Source organism: Ovis canadensis, chromosome 1 (assembly GCF_042477335.2).
Source record: "Ovis canadensis isolate MfBH-ARS-UI-01 breed Bighorn chromosome 1, ARS-UI_OviCan_v2, whole genome shotgun sequence".
NCBI classification, from domain to species: domain Eukaryota; kingdom Metazoa; phylum Chordata; class Mammalia; order Artiodactyla; family Bovidae; genus Ovis; species Ovis canadensis.
Window position 1 is genome coordinate 70,095,431 of NC_091245.1, and position 18,188 is coordinate 70,113,618.

Below are 18,188 nucleotides of genomic sequence, written 5' to 3' on the forward strand. Positions count from 1 at the left end.
GAGACATTAATAATGAGTTTTTAAACATCTGAGGTTTTTTTCTTCAGTTAGTAGTAAAGTTAGAATAGGAATCTAATTATTCTTTATACCTTGCTTTTTGCTAACTAGCTTATTTATTATTTGCTTAACTAGCTTATTTATTATTTATGTATATAGGTATGTATGTGTGAATATAAATACACACTTACCAATACATTATTTTTATCTTAAACAAATTTTCATTGTAAATAGAAGCTTTCTCTATTAGAAATAACTAGACCTTGAACTGTATCCCAATATCTGCTCAAGGTTGATAACCATCATCACATGTTCTTTGAGTACCCAGCGTGTGATGGACATGGTGCTAAGGGATCAAAGAAGACAACACAGGTTCTGCCCTATACCTCTACAATCTCATAACAGCCTTCCAAAGGAGGTGGGGGGCAGTATTTACATAAAAAATGGCAATATATTCTTAAAATTTTATTCTATAATTCATACCAGTTATTCGCTTCCATACAAAGTTGGTTCTAACCAAAATGATAAAGAAGGTGAATTGTCTTTAGTGCCCTTCTGTTTTCCTCTTTTTACCTATTTCATTTGTTTTTAGGACCCCTTTTCTTTTCTCCAGACAACCAATACTGTATTAAGAGGCTGTGGGCGATGTTTATGGGTTTGGGGTTTTTTTTTGCTTTTCCCCTGCCCCAAAAACCAAATTTTTCAAATGTCAATGTGTTATTTCCCAGGAGCTTCCCTCTGGCCCTTGCCTCCAGAGGACTAAATATTTCGTGATAAAATTTCTGGCATTTGGTATATAGGATTGAAGAGAGAATTTTTGGTGAAAAATCATTATAATGTCCCTCAGAATTTACCATATAATGACTACGTGCTTTAAAGCAGTAAATCTTGAGCTCAAGTCCTAGTTCAATCCCTTTTCATCATGTGCATGCATGTGAGTGCTAAGTCGCTTCAGTCATGTCTGATTATTTGCGACCCTATGGATTATAGCCTGCCAGGCTTCTCTGTCCATGGGATTTTCCAGGCAAGAATACTGGAGTGGGCTGCCGTGTCCTCCTCCAGGAGATCTTCCTGACCCAGATACTGAACCCTTGTCTCTTACATCTCCTGCACTGGCAGGTGGGTTCTTTACCACTAGCGTCACCTGGGAAGCCCGTGGCCTTGGGTAAATTACATACCTGCTTTAAGCCCCAGTTTCTTGTCTAAGAAATGGAGATAGCAGCAGGAGATATCTTACAGAATTGTTGTGAGGAATAAGTGAGATGATATATGAAAAGCATTTTAGCACAAAACCTGGGAGTGGGCCCTCAAAAAATGTGGGATTCTATCATTTACCCAAGGCATCCTAATATCATTAAATGTTAATCTCTACCATAATTTCACAAAGTTAAATAGTATGCCTTTTTAAAAGTAGAATTTCCTATTAATTGTTGTTTGTTGTATTTCAGATTTGATTAAGGTAAGGTGATCAAAGACACATTTAAGTGATCCAAGATAATTCAAGTTTTAAGTGGCCCTAAATCATAATGTGAATTTTGCTGCTTTTTCCTCTTTGAAAAACTGGCTATTGAAACATAAAGCATTACGTGTCAAAGACTTTTCAAAATACAAAGTTTTTTTTTTTCTTTTTTGTAGCAAAGAAAACAGGTTACTGACTGTGGTGCTATAAAAAACAAATCCGCTGGAGGAAGTAACAAGAAAGAGTGTCTGAGTTATCTCTCTGCTCATCAGAAGATGAAATCTGATGGATTAGGAGCCTCTGGACATTCATCAAGTACTAATAGAAATTCTATAAATAAAACTTTGAAGCATGATCCTTTAAAGGAAAAGGATCCAAAAGCAGCATCCAAGGGTACAAAAGAATTAAAGACTGTGGGAAAAAATGTTTCTGGAAAGCCCAAAGCTATCATAAAGCCCAAAACGGAAAACAGTGATAATGCAAAGTCAACAAACCTGTCACCTAGACAAGCTGTGGAAAGATCAGCAACAGCAGCAGCAGATGAACAGAAGAATTCAGGAAATGGAAAAGGAGTGAGAAATCAGGAAGAGCAAATTACAGGTGCCAGACCCAAGGTACTCACTGGAAATTTAAATGTGCAAGCCAAAGCAAAGCCTTTGAAGAAAGTGACAGGCAAAGATTCTCCACACCTCCAAATTGCAGGGCCCTCCAGCAGATCTACGAATTCAAGTATGGAATTACTGACTTCCACTGACTCTCTGGATGAACCAAAAGAAAATGGGTCAGTGAAAGAGAAGCTTTCTGGTCATAAACCTTCCTCTTGTGACTCTCGGGGACAGACTGTGAAAAACAGTGTAGAAGGTATCAAAACTTCCACTGTAGGTGAGTTTTAGCACTCTGATAATTTTATTTAGTTTCAAATGCCAAAAAGAATTTAGTTACATATACTTATGCAAACTGAGGAAAAGTTTTTCGCATTCTAACATTTAATTTTGCATATATATTGTATGACCAGTGAATTTATACATAATTATTATTACGTATTTATTGTTCAGTCTCATGACCCACTCATCTCCATTTACAGCAATGAAATCTCGACCTGTTTCAAAAGATACCAATGGAATTTCCAATAAAAAAAGCACTCATGAACAGCAATCTAATACACATAACAGGTAAGTCTTCATTATCTTACCTAGACAGTAGCTTTCTCTGGAAGTCAGTCATGTACTAACTTCTAGCTAAATATTTTTAAGATATTTTTCCTTAGAAAATTTAATATATTTATATAATGATACTTTAAAACTTATTATACAAAATGATAGAATAATAATGTATCCTTGTGGCACCTAAGTATGCATTGCTTTCCCATAGTAGAGCTACAGTTTTATAAACTTAAACACTTACAAACTTTTTCTATTTTCAGAAAAGAGATATTTTTTACTTGAGAAAAAGTATTTTTCTTTTTGCTTTAATTGATGTTTAATTGATTTACAGTGTTGTGAAAAACTATATTTCATGCATGGGTCTTTTAAAAAATTATGTTTCAGAGTCTCAGTGTAATACTGAACACAAATAATTTTTCTTAGTGTGCTAAAGAAGATCACCAGCAAAGGATACAGTGATCCAGTATCACAGGCAATTTTAAAAAAAAGAGGAAATGGAAATGGATGTGCTACAGTTCCACAGAGGACAAAGAATGCCACAGCTAATCTTGCTAAAACTCAAGGTAAAGTTGAAATACTACTAGGTTTTACTTGTTTTTTTTTTTAATTTTTATTTTTACTTTATTTTACAATACTGTATTGGTTTTGCCATACATTGACATGAATCCACCATGGGTGTACACGCGATCCCAAACATGAACCCCCCTCCCACCTCCCTCCCCACAACATCCCTCTGGGTCATCCCCGTGCACCAGCCCCAAGCATGCTGTATCCTGCATCAGACATAGACTGGTGATTCGATTCTTACATGATAGTATACGTTTCAATGCCATTCTCCCAAATCATCCCATCCTCTCCCTCTCCCTCTGAGTCCAAAAGTCCACTATACACATCTGTGTCTTTTTTGCTGTCTTGCATACACGGTCATCATTGCCATCTTTCTAAATTCCATATATATGTTAGTATACTGTATTAGTGTTTCTCTTTCTGGCTTACTTCACTCTGTATAATCGGCTCCAGTTTCATCCATCTCAACAGAACTGATTCAAATGTATTCTTTTTAATGGCTGAGTAATACTCCATTGTGTATATGTACCAAAGCTTTCTTATCCATTCATCTGCTGATGGACCTCTAGGTTGTTTCCATGTCCTGGCTGTTATAAACAGTGCTGTGATGAACATTGGGGTACATGTGTCGCTTTCAATTCTGGTTTCCTCAGTGTGTATGCCCAGCAGTGGCATTGCTGGGTCATATGGCAGTTCTATTTGCAGTTTTTTAAGGAATCTCCACACTGTTTTCCATAGTGGTTGTACTAGTTTGCATTCCCACCAACAGTGTAGGAGGGTTCCCTTTTCTCCACACCCTCTCCAGCATTTATTGCTTGCAGATATTAGGATCGCAGCCATTCTGACTGGTGTGAAGTGGTACCTCATTGTGGTTTTGATTTGCATTTCTCTAATAATGAGTGATGTTGAGCATCTTTTCATGTGTTTGTTAGCCATCCGTATGTCTTCTTTGGAGAAATGTCTGTTTAGTTCTTTGGCCCATTTTTGATTGGGTCGTTTATTTTTCTGGAATTGAGTTGCATAAGTTGCTTGTATATTTTTGAGATTAGTTGTTTGTCCGTTGTTTCATTTGCTATTATTTTCTCCCATTCAGAAGGCTGTCTTTTCACCTTGCTTATATTTTGCTTTGTTGTGCAGAAGCTTTTAATTTTAATTAGATCCCATTTGTTTATTTTTGCTTTTATTTCCAGAATTCTTGGAGGTGGATCATAGAGGATCCTGCTGTGATTTATGTCGGAGAGTGTTTTGCCTATGTTCTCCTCTAGGAGTTTTATAGTTTCTGGTCTTACATTTAGATCTTTAATCCATTTTGAGTTTACTTTTGTGTGCGGTGTTAGAAAGTGATCTAGTTTCATTCTTTTACAAGTGGTTGACCAGTTTTCCCAGCACCACTTGTTAAAGAGATTGTCTTTACTCCACTGTATATTCTTGCCTCCTCTGTCAAAGATAAGGTGTCCATATGTGTGTGGATTTATCTCTGGGCTTTCTATTTTGTTCCATTGATCTGTATGTCTGTCTTTGTGCCAGTACCATACTGTCTTGATGACTGTGGCTTTGTAGTAGAGCCTGAAGTCAGGCAAGTTGATTCCTCCAGTTCCATTCTTCTTTCTCAAGATTGCTTTGGCTATTAGAGGTTTTTTGTATTTCCATACAAATCTTGAAATTATTTGTTCTAGTTCTGTGAAAAACATTGCTGGTAGCTTGATAGGGATTGCACTGAATTTGTAAATTGCTTTGGGTAGTATACTCATTCTCACTATATTGATTCTTCCAATCCATGAACGTGGTATATTTCTCCATCTATTAGTATCCTCTTTGATTTCTTTCATCAGTGTTTTATAGTTTTCTATATATAGGTCTTTAGTTTCTTTAGGTAGATATATTCCTAAGTGTTTTATTCTTTTCATTGCAATGGTGAATGGAATTGTTTCCTTAATTTCTTTTTCTACTTTCTCATTATTAGTGTATAGGAATGCAAGGGATTTCTGTGTGTTGATTTTATATCCTGCAACTTTACTATATTCATTGATTAGCTCTAGTAATTTTCTGGTGGAGTCTTTAGGGTTTTCTATGTAGAGGATAATTGCCCATGCACATCTCCACAGACAGTGACTGGACATCGAACTTCTTGCACATTGGGTTCTTTTGTCAGGATTTCTTTAGCCTTCTCGCAGAGGCTCTTAACCTGGGACTGGGACAGCTGCTTGCACTCGTTCAGCTGCTCGATCCAGTGGTCCAGCTCCTTGGTGAACACCTTCTCGTCCATGATGCCACCCGCCCGAACCGGCTGCCGCTCCACGCTCCTCCCGCACCGCCGCCCGCACACAGGCCACACGCACACGCCGCTGCCGGTTCCCAGGGTATTTGTGAGGGTACCGGCGGTTGCTCGACGCTAGCGCTGGCCCTCTGGCTCGCCCCTCTGTGCTCGGCCACCGGCCCCTGCCCTCCTCCACTCGCTCTAGCCCCAAAGCTCTGCTCTCTGTAATGGCGGCCGCCGGCCTGGTGACGTCACGCCTAGCGTCAGGAGGCGGCAGGGTGCGGAGGGGTAGGAGGGCCGGGTGCGGAAGGGTAGAAGGGCCGGGACCGGAGCTGCGCTAGCCCCGGTCCGCCGCCAGCCAGACTCGCGCGGTAGGGTTCGACGCGCAGGCGCAAAGCCGCCCGCTGGTTACTGAGGCACCTCGGCCTTTAGGGCGTGGTCCTCTAGCAGGGAGGGGCCGAGGGAAGGGAAGTCCCAGACCGGGCAGGGGCCTGGCTTGCTCCTCTACTTCTTTGTTTAAATGGAATAAGCAGAACTCTGACTCTGGAACTTCAGCAACAGATAAGCAAAATATAACATGACTTCACTTATTTTACATTCATTTCATACTTCAGAGACAAGATTTTGTTCTTCCACTTTTCAGACAAGTATTTTGGTATTTGGGGGTATAAGTTTACTCTTTATTTTCTTTTGTGAAAATCATATTAAGGGAGTCACCAGGTTATCTGCATTTCTGGTCCTTCTATATATTATGCCTGTGTTTCTTCAAAGCTTCATTGATAACTCTAAGAATTCCATCTGCAAAGCCAGCACTAAAAAGCTCTTTAAAAACTAATGGTACCTAAAAAAAAAAAAAAAAACACTAAACTAATGGTACTGTCTAGAAAGCTGTAATACTAGGAAGGAAGAATTTTCTCTCTAGACCCTGTGCTGTGCCTGTTGTTTTCCATGTTGTAAGAAAGAGAAGAATACTGATCAGATTGCATATTTGCTAATATAATAACAGATTTTAAAAATTAATTTGCTTCATGCATTAAGCATTCACATATGTAAGAGCAGTTTGTAAAATGCTAAACACAGTTCTGGGGTAGGTAATGAATTAATACTGAAAGTAAATTTTAAAATAAGCCAGAGAAAAATTGTTCATGTTCTAGTAGATAAAAAATAAACATTTAAAAAGATTTGGTAATTCTGTTTGACAGTTTTAAATGCTCAAAATATCATCTCTAGAACTTCAACAATTATAAACAAGTGAATTCTCAAAATCAGTCCTCTTTCCTTCCAGTAACCAGCTTTAGTTTCAACTGCAGATCTAAGTTGTTAACCCTAATGAGCTATAATAATAATGATCTGGTTATGAGAAATAAATTAGTTTTGTTACTGTTGGAAGAAAAAATTACAACAACTTCAACATTTCTATTTTGTATTTAGTTTGATTCTCTTTTTCAACTGTGTGGAACAGTCTATTTTCTGCCCCTAGAACTTCAAAGAGAAGACCCTTAGTACTCTCTTGGCATAAGAAAACCAGATTTTTCTACCTGTGTATATTTATGCAAATCCAATTCTGGCATAAGGCTCAATGCTCTTTGCTTGAAGAAGAGAGAGCCTATTTTAATAATTTTACTTAAGATTCTGCAATAGGTTCTCTATATTTGTAGTAAAAAATATTTTTTATTTTATCGTCATTAACTCCTAATTTGTAATTGTCCATTTGATCTTATGTTACCATTTCATCATGTTATGTTTTTGTTTCTTTTAAAGGATTTTAAAAACCATATTGAATTTCACTCACAAACTGGAAGATATATTTTTAAATTTTCTTTTCTTAGGATCCCAAGGATCACCAAATTCAGTAAAATCTTCAGTGTCTTCAAGGCAGTCTGATGAAAATGTGACAAAATTGGACCACAGTGCAACTACAGATAAACAAACACCTAAGAGAAAAATTGTCAAGCAAGGACAAACAACTTTGCCTAAGATTGGTGCAAAAAAGGTCACAGTGCCTAAAAACCCAAATCAACCTAAAAAAGGTGAAAATTTGAATAATAAAGACTCAAAACCAAAAACACTTCCTGAACAGGTTATACTGAAGACTCTGCCTTCTTCTCAGAGACCTTTAAAAAGTGAACCATCTGTTGTCCTGAAAAGTGTGTTTCTTGACGTATGTGATAATAAGAACAAAAGCAGTGTTTCTGAACAGAAGCCTCATGAACCTCTAACTAATCTCACAGCCAAAACCAGTGATGCAGAAGCATTTCAGTCACCATGCATACTCGACTCACAGAAGACACTGAACAATCAAGAAAAAGAGAAGTTGGTGTTAGAATGCCAAAATACTTCAAATCTGGATAAATTAATAAAACATGAACTGGAATCAAAACAGATATGTTCAGTTAAAAGTGAAACAGATGTTTCTGGTCACAAAAAAATAGATCACTGCACCATAGCTAAAATACCTTGTCATTCTGATGAGAGTGATAATGTCGATCCAAAATTTTATAGTACCACTGTTCTAAAATCCATGATTTCAAATCCAAAAGAAAACTCTTTGAACTCGAATCCTGTTTGTGACTTAGACTCAGCACATGTAGGACAACTCCATTCAGAATCAGATAGGGAGAAGCAAGTAGGGAGAAAAGATACAAACCAAAAATTAAGCATTAAATGTGTGAAAGATGTTTTACCTTGGGTTCCTGAAAAGACAAATGGTACCTTAAATTCTGGTCAAGATGACAGAAAATCTAAAATTCGTGTAGAAGAAGAGACAAGTCCTAGTCAGTTGTCTAATGACTCTGCCATGAATGAAGACAGTCATGCTACAGTAGGTTCACATATTTCCTCCAAGTGTTTTTTGGAACAAGTATCAGGGAAAAATTCTCCTAAAGATACGGAAACAACAGAAACTTCAGAGAGCCATGAAACTCCAGAAGCGCCATTCATGAGTCGCTGGAATTTGAGTACCAATGTTCTGCATCAGAGAGAGAGTCCTGAATCAGACAGTGGCAGTGCCACAACATCCTCTGATGACATAAAGCCCAGATCTGAAGACTATGATGCTGGAGGGTCTCAGGATGATGATGGGTCAAATGACAGAGGTGTTTCTAAATGTGGCACTATGCTGTGCCATGATTTTCTTGGAAGAAGTAGCAGTGATACCAGTACTCCTGAAGAATTAAAAATATATGATAGCAACTTAAGAATTGAAGTGAAAATGAAAAAGCAAAGTAGTAGTGACCTTTTCCAAGTTAATTCAACAAGTGATGATGAGATTCCTAGGAAAAGGCCAGAAAATTGGTCTCGATCTACAATAGTTCATCCTAGGGAAAAAGAAAATATTCCACGAGGCAGTGTCCAGTTTGTACAGGAAGTAGATCAAGTTTCTTCCTCAGCAGATGAAACAGAAGATGAAAGGTCTGAAGCTGAAAATGTTGCAGAAAATTTCTCTACATCTAACCCAGCTCTTCAGCAGTTTCAGGGGATAATTAATCTAGCTTTTGAAGATGCAACTGAAAATGAAAGTCATGAGTTTCGTGTAACTAAAAGTTTTAAAAGGTCTGTTTTACTTTCTGTAGATGAATGTGAAGAGATAGGATCTGATGAAGGGGAGGTCCATGCTTTCTTTCAACCTTCTGTAGATTCTCTTTCACCTTCTGATGTTTTTGATGGTATTTCTCATGAACATCATGGAAGGACCTGCTACTCCAGATATTCACAAGGAAGTGAAGGTAGTGTTTTAGAATGCAGACAAAAGAAAAGCAATAGTATATATAAAAACAAAAGCTCTCCCTTGGGTCTTAGTAGCATTGACTCGTCAAGAAAAGATAAACAGAGTGCATCAGCCACAGCAAAAAAGGGCACAACAGATGTCTTGTCCAAAGGAGGCAGACAGCTTCCTCCAGGAGATAAAAAAGTATATAGTGGAAGCAATGTGGATAATGACTTTGAGACACACAGCAAATTTTCAGATAGTGATATAAAATCTCAAGAAAGACCATGTCATTTGGAACTTCATCAAAGAGAATCCAATTCTGACATACCAAAGAACAGCTTCACAAAGTCTCTGGACTCCTCTTGGAGTCAAGTTCTGCCTCAGGAAGGTCAAGTGAAAGAAAGCCATTCTACAGCTACCGAAAAAGCTAATATTGCTTTATCTGCAGGTAATGTACAGAAATAGACATGCTAAATTCATAAGAAAAAGAGTTTATAGAATCTTAAAGTTGTCGGTAGCCCCTGAATGTTATATTTTAGTTAGAATAACTGCTTAAGCAACAGATTCAAATTTTAAATGAAAACTGGAATTTCTTAATAGAATGAAAATCAGCTAGTTGCTCTTAATTGTTCACTTAAAATCTTAGTGAAAAATTAACATGTAATAAAAATTTTGGTTGTTTATTAGAGCTAATCTACTAAGAGATTTTACATGAAAGAATAAAGAGAAAAACATAGTTTGCTATTATTTAGTTATTTATGTCTAATTTAACATAGGAATTCTTGACTATTAGAAATTTTATTATACATTGGATATGATTTATGAACTATGCTAATATATAAGAGGGCTGTGCAATAAGTATAGTAATATGTAACTAAAAACACTGAACTATTTTAACTAGATTAATTATTAAAATTTATATACATTTTACAGAGATTAAGACTTTCAAGATCACTATAATTCTGTTCTAAAATTTTCAAGTAAAAAGATAAATTTCCTTAAAGAGATTATATTTAGAGAAATGATAACATATGAAAAAAAGCCCAGGCTTATTTCATATGTATAGATGGTTCCTGTCTAATTGTTTTGTGTTGTTTGTCTTCCTTATTATTGTAATTTGAACTATGACCCACATTTAAAATATGCAATAGTGGCTGATTAAGTAGCTATTGTATACCAGAATGAAGAAAAATACTTACCAATAGTCCCTGTAGAGCAAAATCACAAGAGTAGGGAGCTCATAAAGTTGTACTTTTTTGTTTGTCCTTGCTTGCATCCTCTTTGCATGTGCAATATACTAGTAAGTCTTTAGGTAAAATGTATCGATTCTCCCTTTGAAACTGACTTACCTTAAACATCACCATCAAATAACCATGTCCTTTTTTCTCTTTAAGTTTCTATTGTAGTGAATTAGATATATGTGTGCATTCTGTTTATGTTTAAATAATTTTTGTTTTCTGTATCACAAGCTTTTACATTAAATTATGGAGAATTATTGTTAGTTTCCTATGTTGATTTTCCTGTTAAACATTACCTTCAAGTTTTTTTTTTTAAACAGAGAAAAAGAAATGCCTCAAAAATCTTCTCCATTTTGTATAAATGTTATTTTTCCCATTTTGTGGGGTTTTTGGACTATAACTGTTATATTGTGTTAATAGTTCTACAGAACTCTGAGGGGTACCAACATGTGCAATTTTTACATTGTGTAGTATTATGAATTATTTCAGGAGACATAGATGGTTGTGACACAGTGGCACAAATCTACATGTATGACCATCGGCCTTCAAAAACCCTGTCTCCAATATATGAGATGGATGTAACAGAAGCATTTGAGCAGAAAATGGAATCAGAAACACAAGTTACAGACATGGATTTTGAAGATGAGCAACACTTTGCAAAACAAGACTGGACACTATTAAAGCAACTGCTCTCTGAACAGGACTCTAACTTAAATATCACAAATTCTGTTCCTGAAGACTTAAATTTAGCACAGTATCTAATTAATCAGACACTACTTTTAGCACGAGACAGCTCAAAACCTCAGGGTAAAGCACATGTAGACACTTTGAACAGATGGAGTGAACTAACATCTCCATTTGATGATTCCTCAGCAGGCATTACCATGGCTAGTTTTTCCTCTGAAGAATGTTCACCCCAAGGGGAATGGACAATTCTGGAACTGGAAACTCAGCATTAAGAGTGTCAACACTTCAGAAAATGTTAAAATATGCCACCTCTTTATTTTTTTGATGTTTATATTGTATCCAAATGATAACTGCATTAGCCAGATTTAGTCTATTGTTACTACTGAGGAAGTCTTTCCAATTTAGTTTATTAATATGAGATCATATGTAGAAAAAAGTGTTTTGTTTTGTTTTTTTTCTAAAAATCTTGAGCATGTTTTCTATAATTATTGGAGAATTTAGAAGACCTATAAGGAAACCCTTGCTTTAGTTTTCCTTTCCTAACTGGTCAGTTACTTATCATTCAATAATTTAAACTGTGAATGCACAAGTAGAACAGTCCCTTTTTCTCTGCGTATGGTAACAGGAATTTAACAATAAAAAAAACTTATCATGCTTGTGTCAATTTATGTAGAGTTAATCTGTGACATTCAAACTCAGGTTGGTATGGTTAGACTGATAGCTAGTATTAGGAAGAACCTTCACTTTTCCAGCCATTTAGATCCAGGAAATTATTAAGTAAATGCATCTCAAATTTCATTGACATTTTTACTAAAACAAGAGAAGCAGAATTTCCTGTATCTCTTTTGGGGGATATATCCAGAGAAAGGCATCTGCTATTATCCAAAAGAAGTAGGAAAATTGTCCATCAGTTTTATCTGTACAGTAATTCCTTTGGATGGTGGGATATAATAGAATTGGCATCTCTGAAAGCTTTGTAACTGACTCATAATTTCTCTAAAATATATCAGAAGTAAAAAAAAATCTTTTGGTTTAGAATTCCTTTTGTAATTTAACAAAGTTTTGGGGGAATTCCCTGGTGGTCCAGTGGTTAGGACTCAGTGCTTTCACTGCTGTGACCCAGATTCAATCCCTGGTCAGGGAACTAAGATCCCATAAGCCAAGCAGTGCAGCCAAAAATGAAAAGAAATTAATTCACAAAGTTTTCAACAAATGACAACTATAGAGATAATCTATAACTATTTTGAATATCAACAACTGTATAAATATACAATCATTTGGTATTCTTACACATTAGTTAATATTAGCTGCTGCTGCTAAGTCGCTTCAGTCGTATCTGACTGTGCACGACCCCATAGACGGCAACCCACCAGGCTTCCCCATCCCTGGGATTCTCCAGGCAAGAACACGACTGGGTTGCCATTTCCTTCTCCAATGCTACTAACCTGTTATACCATAAATTCACGATGCTTTTTTTTAACTAGAAGCTCTACAAGGAGCACTCATTCATTCAGTCAAGACACACATTTGTTCTAGGCTCTGAAGTGTGAAGATAAAGTTTGATTCCTGCTCCTCAAAACTGAGTTCAGTTTCTAATGAAGAGAGGAAACCTTATAAGGTCAAAAACAGTATTATAAGAACTTTATATCTTAAAAGCTGGATGGGAATTTAGAGGTTAGTTTAATCCCTTCAAATTCCCAAGGAAGATTCTGAAGCCCAGAGGAATTTTTAAAGTGCCCAAGGTCCCACACTGATTTGTGAGCCAGAATCCAATATTCCTTAATTTCAGTTTGATGTAGGACATACTTCATTTGGTATATGATAGAGTCAGAAACAGCACAGATTCTCAAGACAGTGTGTTATTTTCTTTTTCTCCAAATGTGAAATTGTTATTTTAATAAACTACCTCAGGAGTTTACAAATTTATTACTGAAACTTCATTTCTTTCATGTCATACGTGCAAATAGATAGTAGGGAATGAAATTTGCTTAAGTATGACACCTTAGGTAATTTCAGGAGTATGCTTTCTTATCATGCGCATCATCAACATATCTACCAGTCTGTTTCTTGTGGGACTCTGGACCAGTTCTTTATCATTCAGCAAACATATTGAAAAATAATTGCTGAAATTTATTTAGCACTTATTAGATGTTAGACACTGTGCTTGTCGTTGTTCAGTCACTCAGTCCTGTCCAACTCTTTGTGATCCCATGGACTGCAGCATGCCAGGTTTCCCTGTCCTTCACTGTCTCCCAGAGTTTGCTCAGACTCATGTCCATTGAATTGGTGATGGCATCCAACCATCTTATCCTCTGTTGTCCCCTTCTACTCCTGCCTTCAATCTTTCCCAGCATCAGGGTCTTTTTCCAGTGAGTCAGCTGTTCGTATCAGGTGGCCAAAGTATTGGAGTTTCAGCTTCAGCATCAGTCCTTCCAGTGAATGTTCAGGACTGTTTTCCTTTAGGATTGACTGGTTTGATCTTGCTGTCCAAGGGACTCTTCAAGAGTCTTCTCTAGCGCCACAGTTCAAAAGCATCAGTTCTTCAGCACTCAGCCTTTATAGTCCAACTCTCACATCCATACATGACTACTGGAAAAACCATAGCTTTGACTATACAGACCTTTGTCAGCAAAGTGATGTCTCTGCTTTTTAATACACTATCTATGTTTGTCATAGCTTTTCTTCCAAGAAGCATCTTTTAATTCCATTGCTGCAATCACTGTCTGCAGTGATTTTGGAGCCCAGGAAAATAAAGTCTGTCACTGTTTCCATTTTTTTCCATCTGTTTGCCGTGAAGTGATGGGACCAGATGCCGTTATCTTAGTTTTTTGAATGTTGACCTTTAAACCAGCTTTTTCACTCTCGTCTTTCACCTTCATCAAGAGGCTCTTTAGTTCCTCTTCACTTTCTGCCATTAAGGTGGTGTCATCTGCATATCTGAGGTTATTGATATTTCTCCCAGCAATTTTGATTCCAACTTGAGCTTCAACCAGCCTGACACTGTACTAAATGCTTTAAATACCCATTAACATTTAATTCTCACAACAGTTCTATGAGATATGTGTTCTTACCTTTTTTTTTTTTCCAAAACAAGAGACACCTTGGGAAGGGGCACCTGGCCAGAGAGCAGCAGGGTAAAGGAACCCAGGAGAGCTGTTCTCCTCTTATCTTTATTACACCTGAGGAAACTGATGTAGCATCCTTACCTGAGATCAGCTATCCCAGTGGAAGGAACTAAAAGAGAATTAACACGTTAGACTGTTGTTTGGTGGATAGCAATTGTATATGGTCAGAGTTGTAAGAGCTCAGAGAGAAAAGCTATGAACAGATTGTCAGGAAGAAAATATTAGAGAAAGCTTCTTAGGGCAAGTAATATTCAGTGAATGACTTTATAGAATTTATTTAAAGAAAGGGCTTGATGGCTGCAATCTTGTTGGAAATGTAGGTCAGATGACTTGAAGATGCACTTTTATAGAAAGTACTTTGATTTTCTTAGATTGTGTGTTAATAAAAATATTGAATAGAAATATTTTTAAAAGATGCTTTTATGCATAGTTTACCTAAGACTCAAAAACTCATACCAAAAAAAAAAAATCTAACTTCTAAAAAATTTGAGTTCTTGGTGCAGGACTGATAAACATTACCAAGAGAGAAGCAACCCAAACTCATATACTGGCTGTGGGAATGCAAACTGGTACATTTTCATTCAAAAACTGACAGATATAACTAAACATATTCAAGAAAAACTAGTGCATATGCTCTAAATAAAAAGTACCTGTACTAAATGGTTCGCAGCAGTAATGAGGTATTGCCTCACACCAGTCAGAATAGCTATTATCAAAAAGTGTACAAATAATAAATACAGAAGAGGGTGTGGAGAAAAGGGAACCCTCATACACTGTTGGTGGGAATGTAAATTGGTGCAGCCACTATAGGAAATAGTATGGTGCTTTCCTAAAAAAACTAAAAATAGACCATGGGAAACAGTATGGTGTGTCCTTTAAAAACTAAAAATAGGCTAACATACAAGGGAGGAAGTGTCCAGAGAGTAGAGTAGCAGGAGGATCAGGTTTGCATTTTAGAATGATCACTCTGGAACCAGTAAAAGTAGGACTGAGTGGAGCAGGATTCAAGGCAAGGAGACTAGTGATGAATGTTAAAATAACCAAGGCTTCAACTAGGGCAGTAGCTCTGGAGAGAGAAAGGAGTGGACATACCTAAGAGATTAGCCATTAGCCAAGATGTCATTAGCCAAAAAAAAAAAAAAGCAAGCTCAGGAGTGAGGATGAGTTTAATCTAGGACATACTGAGTCTGAGATGCCTGTGAGACATTCAAGAGGCTTGACAATATACTGTGGAAGTGTCAGAAAAACATGAAGACCAAAAGGAGTATTCAGAAGTAAGAGAACTTGGGAGCCAAGGATAAGAGGAGACAAGTGGTGAACATATAGTCACCACTCATCGGAGATGGGCAAATCAAGGCTGAGTTTCTACTCTGACCTATCAAAGTGGCAAGGATTTTAAAAGTAATTTGTGAAAACAAATTCAATGTTAGCAAGAGAATTAGTAAGTTTGGGGTCCTCCGAATGTTACAATGGGAGTGTAAATTACCTTTCCAGGAAGTAATTAGGCAGTCTATGTTAAGAATGTTCATAACTTCATATCCTTAACCTAGTCCTTTCCCCTCATGAGATCTACCATTAAGAAATAAGAATTTGAGACAAAATTTGTCTACAAAATGTTTATCAGAGAGATCCATAAGTGAAAACTGAAAACCAGCTAAACGTCAACAGTAGGAGAAAGGCTAAATTATGATACAACTATATAACACGTTATGCAATGATTACAATTGCTTTCAAAAAATTATGTTTAATGTCAAGAGAAAAGTACAAGAAAAAACCCAAAGTATTTATTTATAAATAAAATATCCAATTTTGTATACTAACAAGTACATAGAAGGGACTAAGTGTTAACAATGATTGTGATTAAGTGGTGATTAACTATTTTTATGTTTTAACTCATATTTTCCATGTTTTCTACAAGGCACAGAGGAATAGGTAGGGTTTTTGTTTGTGTTTAGGTAAGTTGTAGTGGCTAATAGTGCCAAATGCTGTTTGAAATATCAAGGTGCACACTGAGACTGCTGCTGCTGCTGCTAAGTCGCTTCAGTTGTGTCCGACTCTGTGCGACCCCATAGATGGCAGCCCACCAGGCTCCCCCGTCCCTGGGATTCTCCAGGCAAGAACACGAGTGGGTTCCCATTTCTTTCTCCAATGCATGAAAGTGAAAAGTGAAAGTGAAATTGCTCAGTCATGTCAGACTTAGCGACCCCATAGACTGCAGCCTACTAGGCTCCTCCATCCATGGGATTTTCCAGGCAAGAGTACTGGAGTGGGGTGCCATTGTCCATTGGATTTGGACATGAGGACTTTATTGATAGTTTTTGTCAATTTTCTTTAGAGTAGTAGCAAGTATAGAAACGACTACAGTGGGTTGAAGGGTGAACAGGAAGTAAAGTAGAACTTATCTTTTCAAGGAGCCTAACTGAAAAAGAGACAGTGGTAGCTTGAAGTTACTGTTGTTTTTAAAAGTAATTTTAGCACTTTGAAAATAAGAGGTTGAGAATAATCAATGAATCGGGGGCAATCAAGGAAGAGGCAGGAGGAGGTGGGATCAAACACAAAGAATACTAACTGATACAGGGCATTTCAAGGAACTTGAGGTGTTTAAATAAATAAAGCACTGGATGCATGCGGGACAGCAGTGGAAGACGAAGCTGGGGAAGTACAGGCAGGCCAAGACATGGAGCACCTGAAAGCCATGCCAAGGTCTGTGGGAAAGCCATTTAGGCAAAGACATTAAATATTTAAATATTGTCAAAGGCCGACATAGAACTATTTTCTAAAGATTACTCTAGCTACATGTGTGTGCGCTAAATTGCTTCAGTCATGTCTGACTCTTTGTGACCCTGTCAGGGGTCTGTCCAGGGGATTTTCCAGGCAAGAATACTGGAGTAGGTTTCCATGCCTTCCTCTAGGGCAACTTCCCCACCCAGGGAATGAACCGTTTTCTCCAGATTCTCCTGTTCTGGAGTACAGGTTTTTTACCACTAGTGCCACCTGCTTTGGAAAAATAGAGAGGAGACCGCAGGAAGGAAGAGTCATGCTCTGCTGTGCTTAGTCACTCAGTTGTGTCTGATTCTTTGCAACCCAGTGAACGGTAGCCCACCTGGCTCCTCTGTCTATGAGGATTCTCCAGGCAAGAATACTGGAGTGGGTTACCATGCCCTCCTCCAGGGGAACCTCTCAACCCAGGAATTGAACCGGGGTTTCCTGCAGTGCAGGTGGATTCTTTACCAGATGAGCTACTAGGGAAGCCCATTGGAATAATTAAGGAGAAAAAGAGGCCCAAACTAAGGAAAAAATGGCCAAGTTGGAAATAAGAGGATGGCTTTAAGAGATAATCAGGAGGAATTTTGATAGAATGAACAAGTTCAGTTGAGTTCAGTTTGGTTCGGTCACTCGGTCGTGTTCAACTCTGTGAGCCCATGGACCGCAGCACAGCAGGCCTCCCTGTCCACTATCAACTCCTGGAATTTACAAACTCATGTCCGTAGAATGAACAAGAAGTGGTTACAAATTGAGTGTGAAGACCTGCAAGAAGGGATGAAGGGGACCCCTTTTCATATCCCAGATTTCAAATAGGTAAAAAACGGAAGGCTGATGGTTTGTAGTTGGAAAAAAGATAATTTCAACTTGAATACATCTTATTTGAGATGCAATTGAGATAACCAAGGTATTCAATATGTCTTTCAAAATTCAGAAACCTAACAAACTAGTGGTTACCAGGGAGGGAGAGGAGAGTGGGGAGGGGCAAGATAGGAGTAGAACATTAAGAAGTACAAGCTATTATGTATAAAATAAGCTACAAGGGCTCTTGGAGGAAAACACGGTCACTGCTGCCACAGCGTCCCAAGGCCACCGGCTCCTGCTCCTGACTCACCGCTGTTTGGGCAGCCATGGCTGTTACAGATACTTGCAAGACTCCTGTGGACCCAGAGGTGGCCGTTCACCAGATTAGGATCTGCCTCACCAGCTGCAACTGTGAAGCC

At 37.6% G+C, this 18,188-nt stretch overlaps 1 protein-coding gene and 1 non-coding gene across 6 annotated transcripts in view; both read left to right on the forward strand.

Annotated features, from left to right (window-relative positions):
• Nucleotides 1-11,741, forward strand: part of BTBD8 (BTB domain containing 8) — a 94,493-nt gene extending 82,752 nt beyond the window's left edge. For all 5 annotated transcript variants that reach the window (XM_069597780.1, XM_069597789.1, XM_069597798.1 and 2 more), the window contains 5 exons: nt 1,633-2,338; nt 2,541-2,628; nt 3,043-3,182; nt 7,273-9,600; nt 10,880-11,741. In XM_069597780.1, coding sequence (XP_069453881.1) covers nt 1,633-2,338; nt 2,541-2,628; nt 3,043-3,182; nt 7,273-9,600; nt 10,880-11,349 — 3,732 coding nt within the window. In that variant the 3' untranslated portion in view covers nt 11,350-11,741. The remainder of the gene's footprint in view (nt 1-1,632; nt 2,339-2,540; nt 2,629-3,042; nt 3,183-7,272; nt 9,601-10,879) is intronic.
• A 408-nt stretch (nt 11,742-12,149) lies between these two features.
• On the forward strand, nt 12,150-12,221 carry TRNAE-UUC (transfer RNA glutamic acid (anticodon UUC)). Its single transcript has one exon. It is a non-coding gene; the product is annotated as a tRNA-Glu (tRNA).
• Nucleotides 12,222-18,188: the final 5,967 nt, after the last annotated feature.